The sequence below is a fragment of the Notolepis coatsorum genome (assembly GCF_963971535.1).
Source record: "Notolepis coatsorum genome assembly, chromosome: 2".
Classification (NCBI taxonomy): Eukaryota; Metazoa; Chordata; class Actinopteri; order Aulopiformes; family Paralepididae; genus Notolepis; species Notolepis coatsorum.
Window position 1 is genome coordinate 151,241,493 of NC_140166.1, and position 23,409 is coordinate 151,264,901.

At 45.1% G+C, this 23,409-nt stretch overlaps 1 protein-coding gene across 1 annotated transcript in view; it reads left to right on the forward strand.

Annotated features, from left to right (window-relative positions):
• LOC311224101 (NACHT, LRR and PYD domains-containing protein 12-like) overlaps positions 1-23,409 on the forward strand; it is a 52,183-nt gene that overhangs the window by 23,642 nt on the left and 5,132 nt on the right. The window contains exons 6-9 of the mRNA XM_084308923.1: positions 7,022-7,195; positions 12,053-12,229; positions 12,497-12,673; positions 19,697-19,870. Coding sequence (XP_084165049.1) covers positions 7,022-7,195; positions 12,053-12,229; positions 12,497-12,673; positions 19,697-19,870 — 702 coding nt within the window. The remainder of the gene's footprint in view (positions 1-7,021; positions 7,196-12,052; positions 12,230-12,496; positions 12,674-19,696; positions 19,871-23,409) is intronic.

Below are 23,409 nucleotides of genomic sequence, written 5' to 3' on the forward strand. Positions count from 1 at the left end.
TGCCGGTACCAGCCCATACCAAGTCAGCGTCATACATTGGCACGCCTATGGTACCCGACTTCACCCAAGAGAACCGGGCCCAGTATACAGAACTCCGCATGTGTCTGGAGACCATGTTGGTGGATGTATTGGATGAACGCCACAAATACGCCATCCTACTGCAGCACTTAAAGGTGCCCCGCGCACATAATATAGCGCTCGCCTACGCGACTTCCACAACCCCATACACAGCAGCGCTGGTAGCATTGGACCAGAGGTATGGGCGCATATGGGATTACGTGATCCAGGAGATCCGACACATCGACCGCTTACCCCCAGCAATAGACAATCGAGCACTGGACGACCTGTCCATCAGAGTGCAGTCCCTGGTAGGGATGTTGGGAGCGCAAAGAGAGAAGGGGAAGTATGAACTTTACGCCAACTCAAATGTGGAAAGGATCCTGGAGAAGCTGCCGCCCGCTCGTCAGGAGCGCTTTAGGCGGCAGAGGGACCACAGAGACCCGAATGGCCCCGAACCGAACCTCCTCGATCTAGCAGACTTCCTGGCGAGAGAAGTCAGCAGCCTACGGCTAGATACATTCGGACGGAGCACCCCTGGCTCCAGAGAAGGAACCAGACGACTAAATGATGGAAGAAGATCGGTGACTGTGATGCACCAATCGGAGTCAGTACCGAGCAGCAGGAGCCACAGTACCCCCTCCAGAACGGAGAAGTGGAAGATAGTGTGCCCCTACTGTGAGAAAGAACACTGGCTAGCGCAATGTGACTCCTTCCCCAAGCTGAACGCGGAGGAAGCAGGTCAATGGATAAAGTCCAACAAGCGCTGTTTTCGCTGTGCGCGCTCACACATGGCAGCCGAATGCCGCTTAAAGAAAAGGTGCACCAAGTGCGATGGAGCCCATCTGGACATACTTCACGACAGTAACAGACGGCGCCCTTCACCTGCACCATCCAGCCGCAAAGCGAGCGTCATGTACATCGATCCCGCCAGCAGCAGTGGAGCCCGAGTACTCCTAAAAGTAGTGCGTGTGACACTAAGCTACCAGAATAAAGTCCTGGACACTTACGCCGTCCTCGATGACGGGTCAGAGAAGACCCTGCTGCTCGCCTCCGCTGCGGCCCAGCTAGGGCTGCGGGGAAGCGAAACCCAAATGACAATTCGGACAATAAGACGAGATTTGAAGACGATAAAGGGCGAGAATGTCTCATTCTCTATCGCAGCAAGCGGCCAGCCTGAGCGACGGTACCAGATTGTAGACGCTTTCACCAGCCAAGAAATAGGACTGTCGCGGTACACATACCCCGTCGCCAAGCTGATGGAGAAATATGCACATCTGCGCAAGTTACCGATCCCGCTCATAGACAATGCTATGCCGACCCTGTTGATAGGCTCCGACCATGCAGACCTCATTGTCCCGATAGACCGGGTTCATACCGGACCCCGAGGCTGTCCTGCAGCAGTCGAGACCCGTTTGGGATGGACTCTCCAAGGCCCGCTCGCCAAATCTCTCAACCGAAGTACAGCCACTAGATGTCTCCACTCCCGAGTCACAGAGGGAGAAACCGCACTCCTGCAACACGTAGAGCGGCTATGGAGCTTGGAACAAATGCCCTTTAAGAATGGAAAGAAAGACATTCGCTCTAAAGATGACATTTACGCCATTCACCTCCTCGAGACAGGGACCAAGAGAGTCCCGGTCAACGGCGTGTTGAGATACGCCACGCCACTCCTGCGGCGAGAAGGAATGCCTACTTTCCACGCCAAGACAGACGCCATAGAACGGTACCTGCTGAACACGGAGCGGCGCTTAGCCAAGAACCCCGCCCAAGAGAGTGTATACCGCGCTGAGATTGAGAAGCTCATCACAGCGGGACACGTCACAAAGATGGACATTAAAGAGGCTGACCAGACCACTGAATCGTGGTACGTGCCCCACCACAAGGTCCATCACAACGGTAAAGACCGCATAGTATTTAACTGCAGCTACCAGATCGGATCCCAAAATCTGAATAAAGAGTTACTGCCCGGTCCCACACTCGGCCCCTCCCTACTCGGCGTTCTACTCCGCTTCCGCCAGGAAAAGGTGGCCATCAGCGGGGACATTAAAGGAATGTTCCTGCAGGTGAGATTAGTAGAGGCGGACAAGCCCCTGTTACGGTTCCTATGGAGAGAGAAGCCAGGAGATGAGCACCCAGCCATCTACCAATGGGAAGTCCTCCCCTTCGGAACGACGTGCAGCCCCTGCTGTGCGACATTTGCACTACAGAAACATGTAGCAGAGGACCCAGCAGCGGACGAAGAGGTCCTACACAGCGTAAAGAACAGCTTCTACGTAGACAACTGTCTACAAAGCCTTTCAACCCAGGAAGAAGCCGAGGCTCTCCTGATTAAACTCCGCGCCTCATTGATCAAAGGCGGCTTTGATCTCAGGCAGTGGGCCAGCAGCGATCCGCAAGTACTGCGCAGCCTCTCCTCCGAGGACAAGGCAGCCAGCAGCGAGACCTGGATGGCTACAATCCCGGGAGAAGCCCAGGAGATGACCCTGGGATTGGTGTGGCGATTCAAAACAGATTCGCTTCACTACAGACACAAGCCCCTGACTACGGAGCAGGGAAGGCCGGCGGCGGCGCCGACCACCAGACGGAGTGTGTACACAACACTCGCCCGACAATATGACCCGCTAGGATGTATTCTACCGTACACCACCAGGGCAAAAATGATTGTACGAGCATTGTGGGACAAGGACCAGGGCTGGGACGACCCCATCCCCGCACACCTTGCATCCACCTGGAGAGAGTGGGAGATGGAGCTCCACTCACTCCCAGGCGTTAATATGCGCCGAAGCTACTTCCCACCCACGGTGAGGCCAGAGACATGTAAAATGGACTTACACGTCTTCAGTGACGCCTCAGAGGTCGCATACGGATCAGTAGCCTACTTGCGGGCCCAAGACCAGGGGGGAGAGATCTACACAGCATTTGTCCTCGCCCGCTCGAGAATAGCCCCACGCAAGCAACAATCTATCCCACGTCTAGAGCTCTGCGCAGCCCTAGCCGGAGCGCACCTAGCCACGCTCATCCAACGTGAGCTCACCATACCAGTGTCTAGAACAATCCTGTGGTCAGATTCCACGACGGTACTCGCCTGGATCAAATCGGACTCATGCAAGTACAAAGTCTTCGTGGGAGTCAGAGTCACCGAGATTCAAGACTTAACTGAAGAGTTAACCGGAGAAACAGAGTGGCGCTACGTTGATACAAAACAGAACCCAGCTGACGTCATCACCCGGGGGATGCCCCTGGATGACCTCACCCGTCGCAATGTCTACAGTGACGGCCCCGCATTCCTAAGACTCCCGGAAGGACAGTGGCCCATGCCTATCCCGAGGGAAGCAAGTCCAGAGGAGGTGGAAATTAAGAAGTCTGTGTTCTGTGGATTGAGCACCGTAGCCTCCACCGACCCTAACATAAACGATTGCACGTCCATAGAGAGTGCACAACAAAGAACATTCCTGCGGTACCACCCGGAGTGCAAGTCCCCCGCTGATATGTCAGCGGCTAACTACGAGGAAGCAGAATTGCTTCTACTGCAGCGAGCCCAGAGAGACTCGTTCCCCGATGAATTGGCCTGTCTACAGGGAGGAAAGCCCGTCCCATCCGACAGCAGATTAATTCACCTGGCCCCCGAGAGCGACGCTCACACCCTCATCAGAGTGGGTGGTCGCCTACGCAGAGCCCCCAATCTACCGGATGACATTAAATACCCGATCGTATTGAACAGCCGACACAAGGTCACAGAGCTGATTATAAAGAAATACGATGAGGATGTACATCACGCAGGAGCAGAAAGAGTCTTCGCGGAAATCAGACGTCGTTACTGGATCCTACAAGGAAGAGAGGCGGTACGACGCTTCCAACGAACATGTCTAGACTGCCGCAAGTGGCGCGCGCAGCCCAGCATACCAAGGATGGCTGACCTTCCTCCATGTCGCCTCCGAATCGGTGACAAGCCATTCCACTCAACGGGTATGGACTGCTTTGGCCCGCTGCACATAAAGAAAGGAAGAGGAACCGAGAAGCGGTGGGGTATTGTATTCAAATGCATGACCACCAGAGCGATACACATCGAGCTTCTCCCGACCATGAGCACAGACTCATTCCTTATGGCCTTCCGTAGATTCATATCACGGAAAGGAAGACCGTCTACCCTATTGTCCGATCATGGGACAAACTTTAAAGGCGGCGAAAGAGAGCTGAGAGAGAGCTTCCAAGCTATGGGCCCAGAACTTAAGACCCACCTCGCTCCAGCACAGGTTGATTTCCAATTCAACCCCCCAAACGCACCCCACTTCGGTGGCACTTGGGAACGAGAAGTGCGCTCCATAAAGACAGCCCTGTACGCAGTACTTGGGGCCCAGACTGTGGCGGAAGAAGTCCTAATGACAGTCCTCACGGAGATTGAGGGAGTACTTAACTCGAAGCCCCTCGGATATGTCTCCAGTGATGTGGCGGATATCGACCCAGTTACCCCCAACACACTCCTGATGGTGCGGCTAGATCCCACATTACCCCAGACAATGTACCGGCCTGAAGAAGCGAACGGCCGACGAATGTGGAGGTACAGCCAAGTATTAGCCGACAAGTTTTGGAACAGTTTCCTACTGCACTACCTACCGTCTCTACAGACCCGCCAGAAGTGGGTAAAGGAGAGAGACAATTTGACAGAAGGAACAGTCGTCATGATTATTGATCAATCACTGCCCAGAGCTATGTGGCCGGCCGGCCGCGTAAGCAAAGTGATCACCGGTGCCGACGGCAAGGTCCGAGCAGCTGAAGTGCTCGTCCAGGGTCGCACTTACACCCATCCCGTGGCAAGGCTCATAGAACTGCCTCGACTCCCAGACACAATCGATGATGACCATGACCCTACAACCCTATGACTTTGTGAAGTTGACTGACCCCTACAGCAAACCCTTATGTGTAAATAGACAACGCGATTAATCTGTCTCCGTTTAACTGATTAGGTCTGGGACCTATTCAGGGGGTGGCTGTTGTGAAGGGCCAGATTAAACCGAATATATATATTTATTTATATATATATATTTAATTGTATTTGTATATTCTCTAATATTCCCTGATATCCCTTGTATATTCCTTGTACAATATGCATTGAATATCCATTCTAGCCTACTAAACATCCCATAATAGTCTCCATTCTACTATTGGTCGAGACCTTGGTGCCAGGCTGCCATACCCCTCAGACCCAGTTCAAACGTACCGCTCGACATGTACGAACAAGTCCTAGTTCCGCGTAGGAATTTGGCTACCGCACCACTAATGGGACTATTTGTTCATAGTGCGTATATATACTGCGCTACTAAAGTAGGACTTTCTTTTCAGTCCAGTTTCTTACCCTCCAATAGAGTCACAGACGTAAAGCCTCCCCGCGATGCCACGTGTGGGAGTAAGGCCAAGTTCGGCCTACCATCGGTATTGAGACATCGTGTATATTAATATTTGAATAGTCATATTTGGCACTATATCGTCGAGTTGGACATAGTCTATTAAGCTAATAATAGTCTGTTAATATATAGTGCTTCGTGCGGTGAGAATACTACCGTAGTCAGTACCCCATCGTTTCGGGCAGAGAACTGGCTGCTTACCCAGGGTGGTTGACCCTATGTGAAGCTGCACCCGAGGAGCCCCAGAGCCGACGAGCGAGTGGACCTGTATACCGGATTATTCTACCGACGACAGCCCGCCTTCCCAGGCACGGATTATGCTTTGGATACTTTGATTATTCTATGGATAAAGACCCCCGACACTACCGTGTGTTGGAACCCCCCCCCCCTGGAGAGGACGCAAGGTGAGGAGACGCTCTGCAAGACGAGGTCTCTCCACATCTCTCCCCCGTGGACTGGAGAGAGCCGGCCCACAAAGAGTCCACCTGCTTTCATCTGTGGTCCAAGGATCGCCGGCGCATTGAACGGCACTACAGTGGGTTCTCCTGGGATACCCTTGGCCGGACGAGGCAGCTGGATTCTACCCCCCCCCCCCTCCTACTCCTGTCGGCTTACAAGCGACCGGATTAACCCCCTCTAGTGTATCCAGCCTATAATCATTAAAGTATCATTGCTGTTATTCCTTAACTATTCCAGGTCGTATATTTACCACCTGCGCCTTCAGAGATTGGACATTATCTATTGATATACCGACGAATACTCCTTGCCATAAAAGTGCATACTATTTCAATTCATAAATGTAATTAAGTGATTAAGTGCTTATTCTACACACCATCGCTGTGTAGGAAATAAAGACCTGTTTCTAATTCGTACATTTGTGTTGGATCCGTTTCATCTACGTGAGAGTGTTCATGATAATATATTTATGCCGTGTACTGGGTGGCCGAATATTAAGTACAAAGGTAGTGGTAGTACGTATCATATCTAGTAATACAGTCAGGGAATTGTACCCCTCAGTTACAGTTGCAATTGAAGGGGACTTTTCCACGAATTCCACCAAATAAAAAAATATAAAATAAAGACAAAGTAAAGATTTTATGAATTCCGAGACGACAAAGAGACCTTCAAAATGTAGCTTTTAAACACCACGTTTGTAGTCATAATATAATAATATTATAATAATAATATTATTATAATCCAGGGGTTCTCAAACTTTTTTATACCACAACCCCATTTTATTTAGGATTTCTTTTGGGGACCCCACACTTAATATATCGTGTAATTTCAATGTGGAATTAAGGAATATCAAAATAAAAGCACACGTTGTTGAAGTTGATCATGCATATTTATTAGAAAATTTTATTACAGCACTATGTTATCAATACACATTTATAAAACGAGGCATATTTAGCCTATATATGTTGCACGAACAGAACTTATTTTTTTTACTTGCCAATTTTTTACTTGCCAATTTACTGTCACCTACCCACAACCCCACTTTGGTTCGTGACCTGTAGTTTGAGAACCGCTGTTCTAATCTATTCTATTAAATTTTCCAGGTTGAAGCAAAACAACCTGACGGAAAACTCCTGGAAGGAGTTATCATCGATTCTGGGCTCTGAGCCATCTAGCCTGAGAGAGCTGGACCTGAGTGACAACAATCTGCAGGATTCAGGACTGAAGCTGCTCTCTGCCGGACTGGCGAGTCCACACTGTAGACTGGAGACTCTCAGGTCAGTTCAGACTGTTTCATTTTTATCATCAAAGAAGTTTTCTCTTGTCTGTGTGTTCTGCTTCTGTCACATTTGTAAACAGACAAATAAAGAATAATATCACTCAGTGATGAATAATATTATTAACTCATTGACCTCCGGGAATTAGTAAGCTCCTCAGAGATCCCATTATACCATTATTTTAATTTCTTTTACTTTAACTTTTCCCCCTTTCTTTTTCCATCTTTCCCCCATCCCAATGTTAGTCGTTATGTCAATTCCCAATCCCCTACCTGGTCGTTGCGTGCTCTGCCCCCTACCGTCGGTCTGGGCGGGCGGAGACTAGCACATGCTTCCTCCGACACATGTGTAGCCAATCCCCACTTCTTTTCACCTGGCAGCGCGGACTCTCACTGGGGGAGTGTAACGTGTGGCGCCCCGACCGATCTGTAGGAGTCGCTGTTTTTACAACGACCAGGACCCACCCTCGCCGGCTTTCCCACCCGCTAACACTGCCAATTGTGTTAGTGTGGACGGTCGGCCAAGCCGGAGGCACCACAGCTGGATTCGACCCCACTGTCTCTGTGGTGGTAGACAGACGCTTAGTCCGCTGCGCTACCCGGCCGCCCTCTCCCATTATACCATTCTGAATAATGTTTTTGTGCTTAGTTTTTCTAGAGGGGTCGCGAGCAGCCCCGGGGGGGGGGGGGTCGCGAGATGATTTCCAGAATGTATTGATTTCATAGAATGTGTGAAATAGAAATAAAAACAATTAAAACACATTAAACTGGTAAAAGAAATTCTTTTGAAATTTAAAATAATAGACATGAAATGGTGATAATAAATTATATTTTGCCTATGGATTTCCTACATACGTCAGAGCTACGGCGCGTGCAACATCTGTTTGAGCTGCGGGATGAGGCGCGCTTGTTTCTGATGGAGAATGCGTTCCAGCTCACTGCCCACTTCTCCGATCCCGGCTGGATAACAAGGCTAGCATATTTGTCTTGCATATTTGCTCAAATGAATGGACTTAATCTGCCACTACAAGGTGAAAAGACAACCATCCTGTTATTCAATGATAAAATACAAGCGTTCACAAGGAAACTCGAGCGCTGGAGTAGAAATGGGCCAGATTTATGTTTCCAGAGCTTGATGATTTTATGGAGGAAAATGAACACAGTGAGGATGTCTATAACTCACCTCCAAGCCCTTCTTGAACAGTTTAAAAAGTATTTCCCAGAGGAAATCAAGCAACAAACTTTAAAAGTAGTGTTTCAGTCCAAGTTTTGGATATCAATTGAGGGGGAATACGCACAGCTATCCGCCATTTGGATCTACCTACCTATGCGAAAAAACATTAGAGGATGAGTTGCTGTCTCCAAAATTAAACCCAGACTGGACTTGTTGTGCTCCAAGCCTAGTGCCCATCCATCTCATTAGGTGAGTTGAACATTAGCCTTCTAAATCAGGGGTGTCAAACTCATTTTCACCAAGGGCCACATCAGCATTATGGTTGCCCTCAAAGGGCCAAATAATGTATAAATGTAATGTAATGTAAAATAAATGTAACTACTCCTATTGTTATATACCTAAGCGCATATAGTACATAATATCCTCATAAGTATCTATTCATTCGTATCAATTTGATACTCTTTGGGCTTGTTTTTATCTACTTATTCTGAAAGAGTTGAAGTAATTATCTTCGCTAGCAAGATCTCATTCGATTATTCATTCCATTAAGCCTATTGCCAGCAGGCACATTTAAAGAAATATAATCTGATTGATTGGGGTAATGAGGGACTTAACATTTGCCTATAGACATGCATTTAACTTGTCTGCGATATCTTCCCGTTAGAAAATCATGGTTTTTGGGGATCGACATCTGCTGCCTTTTCAGCTGAGGCGGCCACGCGCAATTATCCTGAGTACTCAAGTCTGGTTCGAATTAACAAGAGTGTTTGCGACCAGATCAGCCTTCGAGTAATAAGTTATTTGGGAAATTCAGGCATTATAGCAGAATGCAATATGATATGATATGTACATATCCTCCTGTTGTGTTAATTACAGCTCAATGAGATGATAAGGTAACAGTCCCTATAAGACGAGGTATTTTTTTATCTACATCATTTCATGGTGCTGTAATTAACGCAACACAAGGATTCAATGTCCCCGATGACATCACTGGTGGCCCTATTCAAACTGGTTTACTCTCACTAACTTTCAAACTAAATGAATGTGTGCAAAACTGTTTTGGAATGTGTGAGATTATGTGCAAAAGAATCAATCATGGGGCGGTCAGGTGGCGTAGTGAAGATTGCGCTCGTCACCAATGCAAGAGACTGCGGTCTCGACTCCCGGAGTCAGCATTGCCTTGGCTTGGGCTGATCGCTATACTAACTTGTTTGGCTGGGTTAGGGGGAGGGAAGCCGTGGGTGGGAAACTGGCGTTGTGGACAGCGACGCCTACAGGTCAGGTCTGGGCGCTTGCTCAGCGGAGGCAGGACTTGAGGAAGGCAGCGTGACCTCCCACGCGTTACACTTCACCAATGAGAGCCCTCGCTGCCAGGTGAGAAGAGAGCCACTGGCTGTCGCCGCACGTGTCGGAGGAAGCGTGCGGATACTTCAGGGTTCCCTTGTACCGACCAGTAGGAGAACATGCGCACAACAACCAGGTAGGGGAGGGGGGGGGGGGGGAATTGGCACAACGACTAAAATTGGGAAGGGGAGAAAACAGAGAAAAATCGGAGAAAGAGAGATAAAAAATCAATAAAAAATAAAAAAATCAATCATTTCGGTGAAGTCGCCCTTTAATTGCTCATCTTATCTCTCACATTAACCCTTTCACTACCACACTACAGAAGGTTAACCCTTTACTATCACACTACATACGGTTGTCGTGTGGCAGTGAAAGGGTTAACCTTCTGTATTGTGGCAGTGAAAGGGTTAACCATTCAGTAGTGTGGCAGTGAAAGGGTTCAAATGGTGTCATAAACATATTTCAGTGAACCGTTTAGGTGGGAAAAGATAAGGATTTGTAATTAATTAATCTAATTAATCGCATTTTAATCGCATACCCATTTTAGACCTGATATTCTATATTCTATAATCATATTTCAAATGGCATGTGTCCGGATGGCAGAATTCAGTACTGTATCTACAAAACCTTCTGTTTAAGACCTAAACGTTTGTTTCCGGTTGCCGACCGACCCTGCCGATTTAGGTGCGACCCAATTTATTTTATGAGTTTTTTCAAATACAATAAAGTTTCATAGAAATCTTAGTCAAACCTTTAGTATTATGGATATTAAACATGCTGGCAGAGTACATGCATCCATGTTGTTGTGAACATTTGAATTAAATAAAGAAATTCCCTATCCATAGTCGCCGTGTGAAAGAATAAAATAAAAAATTAAATAAATTAAATTCCCCATGGCCTTAACTGACAACAGGAAACAAACAATATTTTCTTTTATGCCTAATCATCTTCCATTTATTAATTTGCTTAGATTTTTCAGGTCTGGTCAATTTTAGCATGGTGTTATTCACAGTTAAAGAAATCTTTTTTAATTGATATTCTCATTTGGTTCATTACAATTTACTCAAGCCTAGTAACAGACACAGTATTTCTGACACTGGTAATACATTCCCTGAGATCCATAGATGTCCCTAGAATCAGATACCAAGAACATGCAAATGGACATATTAAAAAAAGTCTGTAAATGTGTATTCTACGTTCTTATGGAATGAATGAGATTGAAAAATATTTCAAAAAAGAAAAGAAAATTCTTTTGTAATTAATTTTGAGTTAAAGGTGACATGTACTATAAATGTCATTTTTCAGTCTCTAGCTCAGCCCCTTTCCTCCTCCAGTAAATCAGGCCATTTTGATTTGAACGGCTGTTATATACGTCATACGGCCGCTGGGTAGCAGACAGTGATGTGATTGGCTCTGTGGTTGTAGCTAATGCCCGCCCACATTCTACCTATACTGACTGTACACAGCGAGTGGAAACCATTTCCTCATACTCTGCATGGGGAGAGAGAGAGCACTTGGGGGGGGGGGGGGGGGGGGGGGGGGGCTGCAGCGCGCCACACACCCGCAAACGGGAGATTTAAAAAAAAATAAAAAAAATAAATAAAAACAGCGCGGACTCTCATCACCGAGAGGGAGAGAAAGGAAGAGAGAGGGAGGGAGGAAGAGAGGGGGCCTTGTCAATAACGGCCTGTCTTTTTTTCTCTCTCTCTCTCTCCCACCCCCTCCCTCCCTCCCTCCCTCCCTCCCTCCCTCCCTCCCTCCTCTCTCTCTCTCTCTCTCTCTCTCTCTCTCTCTCTCTCTCTCTCTCTCTCTCTCTCTCTCTCTCTCTCTCTCTCTCTCTCTACCAGTGCAGACTGTGTGGACTGACTGTCACTCAAAGTGCTTATGGGCGGAGCCAGGCCATAACAGACTGAAATCTTGAGGCTGAAAAATTATGGTTTTGAGTACTTGATTAGAAATATAAAACAATGAATTTTTTTTGAAAAAACCTTACAAATGTCTTCAATAGACTAACAGGAATTGTGTAAAGTTGCCCAAATAGTGCTAGGAATAGCAGTACATAGCCCCTTTAAATAAACGCGATCATTTGCTGTGTAATTAATTAATCTAATTAACGCGATAAACTGACAGCCCTAATTTTTAGTGATGAAGAGAATGTTTACGAGTGAGACACAATGTTTTTCTTGCTTTGAAAAATGGAGACATGCAAGTCAAGGACCACCCAAATGCAATGCGTAAGTCCAAATGGACACAGTTTTCTGAATGTCTTCCTTTCTTCAACATGGGACCTTTAACATAACACGTTTTTAGCTATATTAAATTATATTTGTTTTTGTTCAGGTTGATGCAAAACAACCTGACGAATATATCCTGTGAGGAGTTATCATCGATTCTCGGCTCCGAGTCCTCTAGTCTGAGAGAGCTGGACCTGAGTAACAACTTCAGGATTCAGGATTCAGGAGTGAAGCTGCTCTCTGCCACACTGGCAAGTCCACACTGTAGACTGGAGACTCTCAGGTCAGTTCAGACTGTTTAATTTCACCATGATCTTAATAGATTATATTATATTCGATTAAAATGTATTGTCATTATACAGCACAAGTACAGTACAACGAAAAGAGGTTTGGCAAATGTAACAGTAAACTGCAACAGTAATATACAATGTACAGGTGATTAAACTGGATATAAATATATTAAAAAATATATATATACCTCCTGAGCCACCGTAGCCCCCGCACACATTTGTAGCCACATTCTATTCTGTTCTATTCTATTTATTTTCAGGTTGAAGGAAATTAAAAACCTAACAGACAAGTCTTGGGAGGAGTTGTCATCAGTTCTCAGCTCCGAGGCCTCCAGCCTGAGAGAGCTGGACCTGAGTAACACCGACCTGCGGGATTCAGGAGTGAAGCTGCTCTCCGCTGGACTGGGGAGTCCACACTGTCGACTGGAGACCCTCAGGTCAGTGTTCCTGTTCAACAGACCATTTAAAAAACCTGTTTTTGTACTTAAGTACAGTACTTGACTAAAAGTACTTAGTTACTTTCCACCACTGTAACTGTAAGGTTGATGACAGAGGACGGATGAATGAGCAATATGTACAGTACATTTGGTGTGTTGATTAAAAACTAGTACCTGTTTGCAGCGATATATCTACTGTACATTTACATTTAGTCATTTAGCTGATGCTTTTATCCAAAGCAACGTAGAGATTGTGTACAACAAGCGAGCAGGAGGGGTACACCTCTCGGGCTAAGAGTAAGGAGGTACAACTCTGGGGCTAAGAGTAAGGGGGTACACCTCTGGGGCTAAGAGTAAGTGTGGTATTGTTCGTCTAGCAGTGCTAAACTTCAGTGCTTCACTCTGAATGCATAGTAGTATAGACATATTATTAGCTTAGTAATAATAATAATAATAATAATAATAATAATAATAATAAACCTTATTTGTATAGCACTTTTCATAGAAAGATTGCAGCTCAAAGTGCTTCACAACAGAAAAAAGACAAACGTGCAGACATAAAATCACAGTTTTTCACATTATGATCTAACATCCTCTAACATCAGACTCCCACGTTATACGTTGTCCGTTTAGGTGAGAGTCAGACACACTCAGTGATAGTAGTTTCTAGTAGTGAGTGGGAGTCTGAACTCTGCAGTAGGCCCTTCTGGGGTGTTGAATGTGATAGACTTCTGGTGGATCCTGCTGGACTTCACCCTAATTGATAAATGACAGAGCATGGATAAAAAAAAAAGTATTATTCATAATACATACATGAAGGCAATATATTTGGAATGCAATTCATTACAGCTGATCCCACACACATTCATCGGCATATGAAAACAATAATACCATATTAGATCAAATTATTGAAATACAGTAGAATAATGGAAAGGTAATGGCATCAGGCAAATTCGGTTTGCATCTTGGTATAGCTAGCTAGATCAAGCAGTGCTCTGTAATGCCTGGGGTGAAAGCAGGCTTGGTGATAGTAGCCTATAGAAACTGTGGCTAAACAATGAAGACACTTTTATGCTCTTTTCTTTGGTCATATAGGCCTACCTGTTCATATGACCTGAACTCCTGAGTAAACAAAATAGGTTAGCCAATTTACGAGTAGCCTAATGTTAGTCTCGTTGTTGGTCTTACATTATGTAACGCCAGTCAGCAAGCGAAAGTAGCAATCAAAAGGGATGCAGGGACAGCTGAGGATTATACTAGGATAGTCCAGCAAAGTTACGTCCTATTCATCAATCTCACAATATTCGCTATCGTTAGACAGATGGAATACAGCCTTCCATCTAAAAACATAAATGAAAACTTAGCACAGTCATGGTTTCCAGTGTTTCACTTTCTCCTCTCTGTGCGATGCCAATGGATGGGATGGCCGTATCCTTCATAAAACATCGCCATGGTTCTGTATCTATGTAGCATTTCTTCATAATAGTCATCTTGTGCAAAATGCTCTGAGCGTTCTTGATTATTTCCATGTGGTGTGTTGGAATCTATGTTCAGAGCGAGTAGCCATACTGTAGCTTCAATAGGTTCGGATCCTTTGAATGAAACGAAAATGTGAACACTGGCCTCGACGTTAGAAAGTAGCACTGGTGACGTGAAATCACTGTACCCAGACTGTAGTGGTTTGGCAAAAAAATATTCAGAGTATATATCTGCTTAGAAAACGGAAATGAGTTTTTTTTATTTCTCCACGTGGTAAATACACAGGTCACAACATTTACAGTAACGTTTTGGAGTTGTATTTTTAGTGTATTTGGAGTGATTGAGTTGAGTCTTGGGAACTAGGCTACCCTGGCACACCTACATCCAGTGAATGTCGCTAAGCTAGGCTAATGGTGCGGGCGTTCCCGATAGGGATGGGCACCGAATTCTGTACTTTTAAAGGTCCCTACCAAAACACGTCGGTACTACCGAGTATCGATTCAAGTGAGATCCAACGGTGCCAATTTCCGGTTATTTATTTAGTTTACGTAAAACGAAACCACACGTTAAGCGGTTCAGCTTGTGCAAACCAAGCGTTGGCACTTTGTGTGTGTGTGCGCGAGTGAGAGTGAAAGTGAGAGAGAGAGAGAGCGAGAGAGAGAGAGCGTGTGTGTGTGTGCGAGCAAGCATGAGACCTAGTAAGTTACTTACTAAGTGTAGTAAGATGACGGAGGCCTGCTAACATACGCTACACCATAGATATATATAATAAACATAATTATGCGTTACACTGCCCCAGAGCATTCTAAAAAGATTCATTATAACTCTCTGCACTGCCCCAGGTGAGAGACAACCAAATATGTCGTGAAGACCCGCCCTACTCTGCCTCTGATTCGCAGACTGTGGGTGGGGGAATGTGATTGGACCAAAGCAAAGTTCAGTTGACACACAGACAGTGGAGCGGTCGACATGCAGAGTGACAGAGACACTGCTCCTGCTTGCAGTTGAGATGGCGGAGAATTTCGACTCGTTGCATGTTGGCGCTGTCTCGCAGATAATACATATGAAAAGAATTATTTGATATGTGTGTGACTGACTGTGTGTATATATATATATATATATATGTTGTTCTAAATAAATAATAATAACTTTATTTGTATAGCACCTTTCATACAGGGGATTGCAGTTCAAAGTGCTTTACATCAGTAAGATGTAAATAATAATAAAGTAATAATAATACATTATTTATTTATTAAATATTAAGTTTGGATTTTTTTTTACAACTGAGGTAGGGAGATTAAAATTTTAGGTACTAAAGTACCGAAAAAAGGTACCGTTGGGTACCGGTATCTATTCACAGGTACCGGTACCGTATCGGTTCAAATGTGAACGGTACCCATCCCTAGTTCCCAACGCATAATGCATGCACAGAGACGAAAAAGGTATGTATCTTCTTATCTAACTCCAGGGTAGATGGCAAAGCTAATTCCCCAACATGTTGGAGTGTTCCTTTAAGTTCATTTAAAAGTAGAAACTTTTTTACTTTTAATCAAGTGTGTTTTTAGCCAGATACTCTGACTTTTACTTGAGTACGATTTTGAGACGGTAACCATACTCGCACTTAATTTCTGGGTACTTTTTACACCCATGTTGATCGTCATCCAGCCGGAAATGTGGGACAGGTAGGATGAGATCCATTCAGAGACTTGGGTATCTGAGGGAGGAAAGGACCAGTGGCGTCGCGTGGGTAAAATAACAGAGGATGCCAAAAAAAAGTTATTAAAAGAAATTCTATTAAAAATACAGTATGGCTCAATACAAACAACTGCTAAGAGGATGCAGACCAGAGAAATACTTTAGTCTTGTTTACATAAGGTGAACTCTCTCTCTCTCTCTTGCCAGTAGTGTACTGCATAGTGTCGTCCTCCTGGACAGATGGATTTGTTAAATTTGTTAAAAATATCCACAGTGGTGTGCTTGGCTGGTCCCCAGTAAAGGTCCCGCCGGCGAAAAATAAGTTGCTGCTCAATGAATGAATCCGAGAGAGGAATCCGAATTTCCCCTCTAACTAGTGCTATATGCTTCATTGCGTCGTTAATAAAGTTTTCAATCAATCAATCAAACAATGCCGTTTGTTTAGACATTCACAAGACTTGCATAACGTTACATAATGTTAGCTAGCAAGCAAGCTAGTCGACAATATATCCTCGTCCATGATTGCAACGCTACTGTACTAGAGAATTCGAATGTGCCCGCGAGGCAATGACGTTGTGGTCATGTTTAGATTTGAATGTGATTTGATTGGCCAGGGGGGGGGGCAGAAGCCAAATTAGAAAAAATGCCCCTTAACCTAGAACCATGCTGGGCCGTGTTAAGGCTTAGGCGCTAAGCCCGACCCAGCTCGAATCTTATTGGCTAAAATAAAAAATAAATAAGCAATAGGACGAATAAACAAAAACTAAAAACGGCCTAGCGTCCAAAAACCCTCCAAATGTCAATCAAAATAATGGTACCAGGCTGGCCGCAGACTGTCAGTCAGTCAGTATGGGCTGCCTCAGTCAGTGACAGTGTTAGAGAGAGTGGGCAAATTCTTCGCTCGTTCGGTTAATTTCTCCAGGAGGGAGACAATTATTATAACACAGAGAGGAAAAATAACGATTTCTTTATTATTGTAAACTATAAAAAAAATTATTTCTTTAAATTTAAATTTTTTTATTTGTTTACTGTTTATATTTTTGGGGAAGCTTGGCTTCCCTTGGCTACCATGAATATTCACCACTGGAAAGGACAGGAAGAGTTGAGTCCCATCAGCATAGCAGTGGTATGAGAAGGAATGAGAAGTGATGAGAAGGGAATTGTGTTATTCCAAAGCAAACCGCACTGTGTACAAAATAGAAAGCAAGACATCTCATTGGGTCAATGGGAACGTATTCGCTCATAGCGGGATAAACCATTTACATAGGGGTGGGGGGTATATAAAAATAGCAACATTGCTCAAATAATGTGGGGGGAGGAAACACAATAGAAAGATGCTAAACATCTATATGCCCTCCTAATAATAAAACTCTATGATCTCTCTGTCTTAATAATACAACTCTATATGACCTCTCCTTGGTCTAATAATTAAACTATATGACCTCTCCTCTGTCTAATAATACAACTATATGACCTCTCCTCTGTCTAATAATTAAACTCTATATTACCTATCCTCTGTCTAATAATAAAACTCTATATGATCTCTCCTCTGTCTAACAATAAAACGATATATGCCCTCCCCTCTGTCTAATAATAAAACTCTATATGCCCTCCCCTCTGTCTAATAATAACTCTATATGCCCTCCCCTCTGTCTAATAATAACTCTATATGACCTCTCCTCTGTCTAATAATTAAACTATATGACCAATCCTCTGTCTAATAATTAAACTCTATATGACCTCTCCTCTGTCTAATCATTAAACTCTATAACCTCTCCTCTGTCTAATAATAAATCTCTATATGCCCTGGGCAGTAAATTAGACCCAGGCAACTACCGCCCTGTTTCTATTCTTACCTCCATCTCGAAAGTCATGGAAAAAATAGTCTACGAACAGGTTGAAAAGTACCTAGCGGAAAAAAATCTAATCTACGAATTCCAATCTGGCTTCAGAACATCCCACTCCACTGACACATGCCTTCTCTATTTGAACGACCACATCAAACAAGAGGTGGACGCGGGCAAATACTGCGGCATGGTCATGCTGGACTTACAAAAAGCCTTTGACACTGTCAATCCCTCCATTCTGATTGACAAGCTAAAAGCAATGGGTTTTGATAGTCTATCAGTGAGATGGATGCAATCCTACCTGGAGGGGAGAGAACAGATGGTGGAGGTAAACGTTACCCTATCCCCCCCCCCCCCACAGTGAGCTGTGGTGTTCCACAAGGAAGCATACTAGGACCGCTACTGTTCCTAATTTATGCAAATGACATGTCGTCAGCTTGTGACTGCAACTTGTTCTTGTTCGCAGACGACTCAGCCCTGCTGGTCTCTGACAAGAACAAGTTACAGGTTGAAAAAACCCTCAGCTCTGAACTAGGCAAAATCTGCATATGGCTCGCTGATAACAAACTATCATTACACATGGGCAAAACAGAGTCCATTCTCTTCGGTTCAAATAAGAAACTCAGCAAGACCGACGGCTTCTCAGTTACAGTGGGTGACAATATTGTCACAAGGAAAGATGAAATTACCTACCTGGGCTCCATCCTAGAGGCAAATCTTTCCTGTGACAAAATGGCATCCAATGTAATAAAAAAAGTCAACCAACGAACTCGATTCTTGTACCGAATCTCCTCTCTGGTAAACAAGAACACCCTGAAGACTCTGGCAGGAGCACTCATACAAGGGTACTACGACTATGCTTGCACCTCATGGTACCAAAGCACCTCAAAGGCGCTAAAAACAAAATTACAAACATCTCAAAACAAACTGGTCAGACTACTGCTTGACCTTACTCCTAGAACCCACCTCACCCCTGCCCACTTTGACAACCTAGGATGGCTTAGAGTAGACGACAGAGTACAGCAACTTGCAATGGGCCTGGTCTACAAGATACACTACACGACTAAGGTACCCATGTACATGTCAAAATACTTCCCAAAGGTCAGTGAATACCACGATCACAACACCAGAGGGAGCTCCACAAATCATGTTAAACCCAGATTCGGCTCAAACAAGGGACTAAACACGTTTCGCAATTATGCCACATCAATGAGGAACGCCCTACCCAAAGCTGTAAATGAATGTGAATCACTACCCACTTTCAAAAACACTCTCAAAGAACACCTACGGGAGACTGCAATTCGAAACTGGCCCATGTAAATGTCCTAACCCAACCCCCTCCAATAAATGACCAAGTATGGTTGTCAATATTCCAATGTACAGTTTTGCTTGTACAGTTGTACAGTGTTCCCCCCCACCTCTCCTGCCCAACCCCCCCCCCCACCCCACCTCTAATGTACAGCCACACCCCCCCCCCCCCCCTCCCCCACCCACCCCACCTACCCAACCCAATGTACAGTTTTTACGTCAAATGTATATACTCTTTTCTGGACTCTTTTTGTATCACAAACAGTACTGTATTTGCAAATCTGGTATGTCATAAATGTATAGATGTAGCAGTACTGTCTATCTGTATGTCATGTATGTCATATATGTCCTGATGAATTGAAAATGGGGGACCCTGATGTAAACAAGACGAAAGTCTTTCTCTGGTCTGCATCCCCTTAACAATTGTGTGTATTGAGCTGTACTGTATTGTACCCATTCTGCAATCTGTTAATAAAGTTTTCAATCAATCAATTCAATCAATCAATCCTCTGTCTAATAATTAAACTATATGACCTCTCCTCTGTCTAATAATAAAATGTGTGTGTGTGTGTGTGTGTGTGTGTGTGTGTGTGTGTGTGTGTGTGTGTGTGTGTGTGTGTGTGTGTGTGTGTGTGTGTGTGTGTGTGTGTGTGTGTGTGTGTGTGTGTGTGTGTGTGTGTGTGTGTGTGTATAGGCTGTCAGGCTGTCTGGTCACAGAGGAAGGCTGTGCTTTTCTGGCCTCAGCTCTGAGCTCCAACCCCTTCCACCTGAAAGAGCTGGATCTGAGCTACAATCACCCAGGCGACTCAGGAGTCTGGCTGTTCTCCGATTGCCTGGAGGACCCACACTGGAGACTGGACACTCTCAGGTAGGATATGGTACTTTAGAGGTTAATGGATGGTTCTGTGTAAGATAAGATAAGACATTCCTTTATTAATAATAATAATAATAATAATAATAATAATAATAATAATAATAATAATAATAATAATAATAATAATAATAATAATAATAATAATAATAATAATAATGATAATACATCTATTTTATATAGCGCTTTTCCAGATGCTCAAAGACGCTTTACATGGGTAGAAGAAACAAAACTATGGCAAAACAAAAACAGAACAAAAATAATACATGGACAAATAAAATAAAACCGACAGAATTAGAGGTCAAAAGCACAATTGAAAAGGTGGGTTTTGAGGACTGATTTAAAAGATATCAGGGTGTTTGCATCATGGATATGGCTGGGGAGGGCATTCCAGAAGGAGGGGGCAGCAGCAGCAAAGGCCCTGTCACCCCAGGTCCGGAGCCTGGTCGTGGGAGGTGTTAGGAGGTTGGCATCAGCAGACCTAAGGCAACGGGTGGGCATGTGACGTGGAGGAGGTCGGACAGGTAGGGAGGGGCAAGGTTGTTGAGGGCTTTAAATGTGATGAGAAGTATTTTAAATTGTATCCTGTATTTGATCGGAACCCAATGGAGGTCGTGGAGGACAGGGGTGATGTGATCAGAGCGACGGGTGGAGATGAGTTTTGGACATATTGAAGTTTATTGAGGATAGTGTTTGGTGAGCCGTAGAGGATGCTGTTACAGTAATCCAGTCTTGATGAAATGAATGCATGAACCAGTGTTTCAGCAGCGGAGAGTGATAGGGAGGGGCGGAGACGAGCAATGTTCCGGAGGTGGCAGAAAGCCGTTTTTGTTATGTGGTTCACATGGGGGAGGAAAGAAAGGGTGGATGCCAAGGTTACGGACATGAGTGGGGTGACAATGGAACCATCAATATTTAGGGAGAAATCCTGGGTGTGGCTGGTGAGGGAGTTTGGACCGATAATGATGATTTCTGATTTATTGCAGTTTAGTTTGAGAAAGTTATTTTGCATCCATGTTTTGATATCTGTGAGGCAGGTGGTGAGGGTGGAAAGAGTGGCTAGAGTGATAGTCTTGGTGGAGAGGTAGAGCTGAGTGTCGTCTGCATAACAATGGAAGCGGAGGCAATGTTTGCGGAGAATCAGAACAAGTGGAAGGATGTAGAGGATGAAGAGCAGGGGACCAAGTACTGAGCCTTGGGGGACACCATGAGTGATGGGGCAGTGGGGGATTTGCAAATTGTTGATGGAGATGAATTGGTGCCTGTGTGAGAGGTATGATTGGAGCAAGGTGAGGGGGATTCCGGGGATGCCAACATTTGTATTGATTTTTTATTGATCCCTGCTGGGAAATTCTGGTGTCATAGCAGCATAGTCAAGTCAAGTCAAGAGTCAAGAGTTTTAATTGTCACGGCATACAGGTATACAATGAAATGCGGGTGGTCTTGCCCGCAACGATGTGCAATACAGTGGTACACATATAATAGAATCAAAAAATGAAAAAACAACATTGTGCAGTAAACAGGTAACAGGTAACATGGAGTGTCATCTCGGTATCTGTACATAGTTATTTACAGAGCATATGGGACATGCTAGTTAGCTTTGGTAGTGCAATACACTGTTCCTGTTATTCTAATTTAAAGTGTCCTTTCCTTTGGCCATGGGGAGGGGGGGGGTACAGATATGGGCATGGTAATAGTAGAAATACAGGTTTTTCACATTTATGGCAGCCATGTTGGACTAAGAGGACAACCCTGCCTAGAAGACTGTGAGACGTGGCGAGCAGATCTTCCCTGTTAAGATCATGGCTGATGGAGCTGCATATAGTATTTTGATCATGTGAATGAACCCTTCACCTAACCCCATCCTTCTAAGAACTGTCCATAAATAAGACCACTCCAGTCTGTCAAATGCCTTCATTGCATCCAAAGACATGACAGCTGTAGGGGTTGCGATATCTTTGCTGGCATCAATTACGTGAAGTAACCGTCTGATGTTGTCGGTAGCTAGGCGGCCTCTTATAAAGCCAGTTTGATCAGGGTGAACCAGGGATGTCATATATCTTTGAAGTCGGATGGCTAGAACCTTGGCATATAGCTTGAGGTCGGATCTTAGGAGACAGGGGCCTATAGCTGCCACAATCAGCAGGGTCCTTATCCTTCTTGAGTAATACGGATATAAGAGCCATATTGACATCTCTGGAAAAGTTCCCTGCTTTGATTGAGTGTAAAATCATTGAAAGTAACAGACGGCTGAGTATATCCCAGAAAGCTAGGTAGAGCTCTGGTGGTAGGCTATGCCGTCCCAACCAGGTGCCTTGCCCCGTTGCGTATCAGCAATCGCCTCCCTAAGCTCATCTAATGTGATAGGTGCAGCTAATCGCTTAGCGTCATCTTCTGTGATCTGTGGTAAATTGACTTGATTAAGAAATAATAATAATGCAGGACTTAGGAAGTCTTTATTTGGCATGCAAACGACACACACACACGCGATGGGTGGCACACACACACAGGAACACACACATGCAATTTTTCTTGTGTCGCCTAATGCGATTGAGTCTCTGCACTTGACCCATCCCGTCGTCCTTCCTCCCATGGGCAGCCGGGAGCAGATAGGGCGTCGACGTGAGCCGCGCGCCGGGGACCAATCCAAGTGCTCCTGCCCGTCTTCGTCAAGGACGCCACAGCGTTAGCGATCTGTTGTTGTGCATGTTTTTCCATTTGGTTTATCTTATCGGGGGGGAAACCCTTGCGAGCACGGGGAGAACATGCAAACTCCACACAGAAAGGCCTTGGAGATACCCCACCTGGGTACCTGGCATCATGGAAACCTGGTCCCCAAGCGGGAATCGAACCCTGGACCTTCTTGCTGTGAGGCGACAGTGTTAACCACTACACAACCGTGCCGAAAACCCTCCAGCTCAGTGTGATCAAAGATTAGTTCTGACTTGTACAGGTTTGAATAAAAATAGCAAAATGTATCATTAATCTTTTTGGGGTCAGTGGTTACCTCCCCCTGTTGGTTCTTAATGGATGGGATATCAGCAAACTGCTCACTGGCACGTATATCGAATTCATTTGAGACTTTATAGTTATTATTTTTCTTTCGGCTTTTCCCGTTAGGGGTCGCCACAGCGGATCATCCGTTTCCATCTGTTTCTGTCATCTGCGTCGTCCTCCGTCACTCCCGCTGCCCGCATGTCCTCCTTCACTGTGTCCATAAACCTCCTCTTGGGCCTTCCCCCTCTTTCCTGGCAGCTCCATCTCCAGCATCCTCCTCCCGATGTACCCCACCTCCCTCCTCTGCACATGTTCAAACCATCTCAGTCTTGCCTCTCTCGATTTCTGCCCGAACTGCTCAACATGGGCCGTTCCTCTGATGTAGACAATTTAGATTTTGTCCAACCTTGTTACTCCCAGAGAGAACCTTAACATCTTCATATCTGCCACCTCCAGCTCCGCCACCTGCTTGTTGGTCAGTGCCACTGTTTCTAGACCATACAGCATAGCTGGTCTCACTACTGTGCTGTAGACCTTTC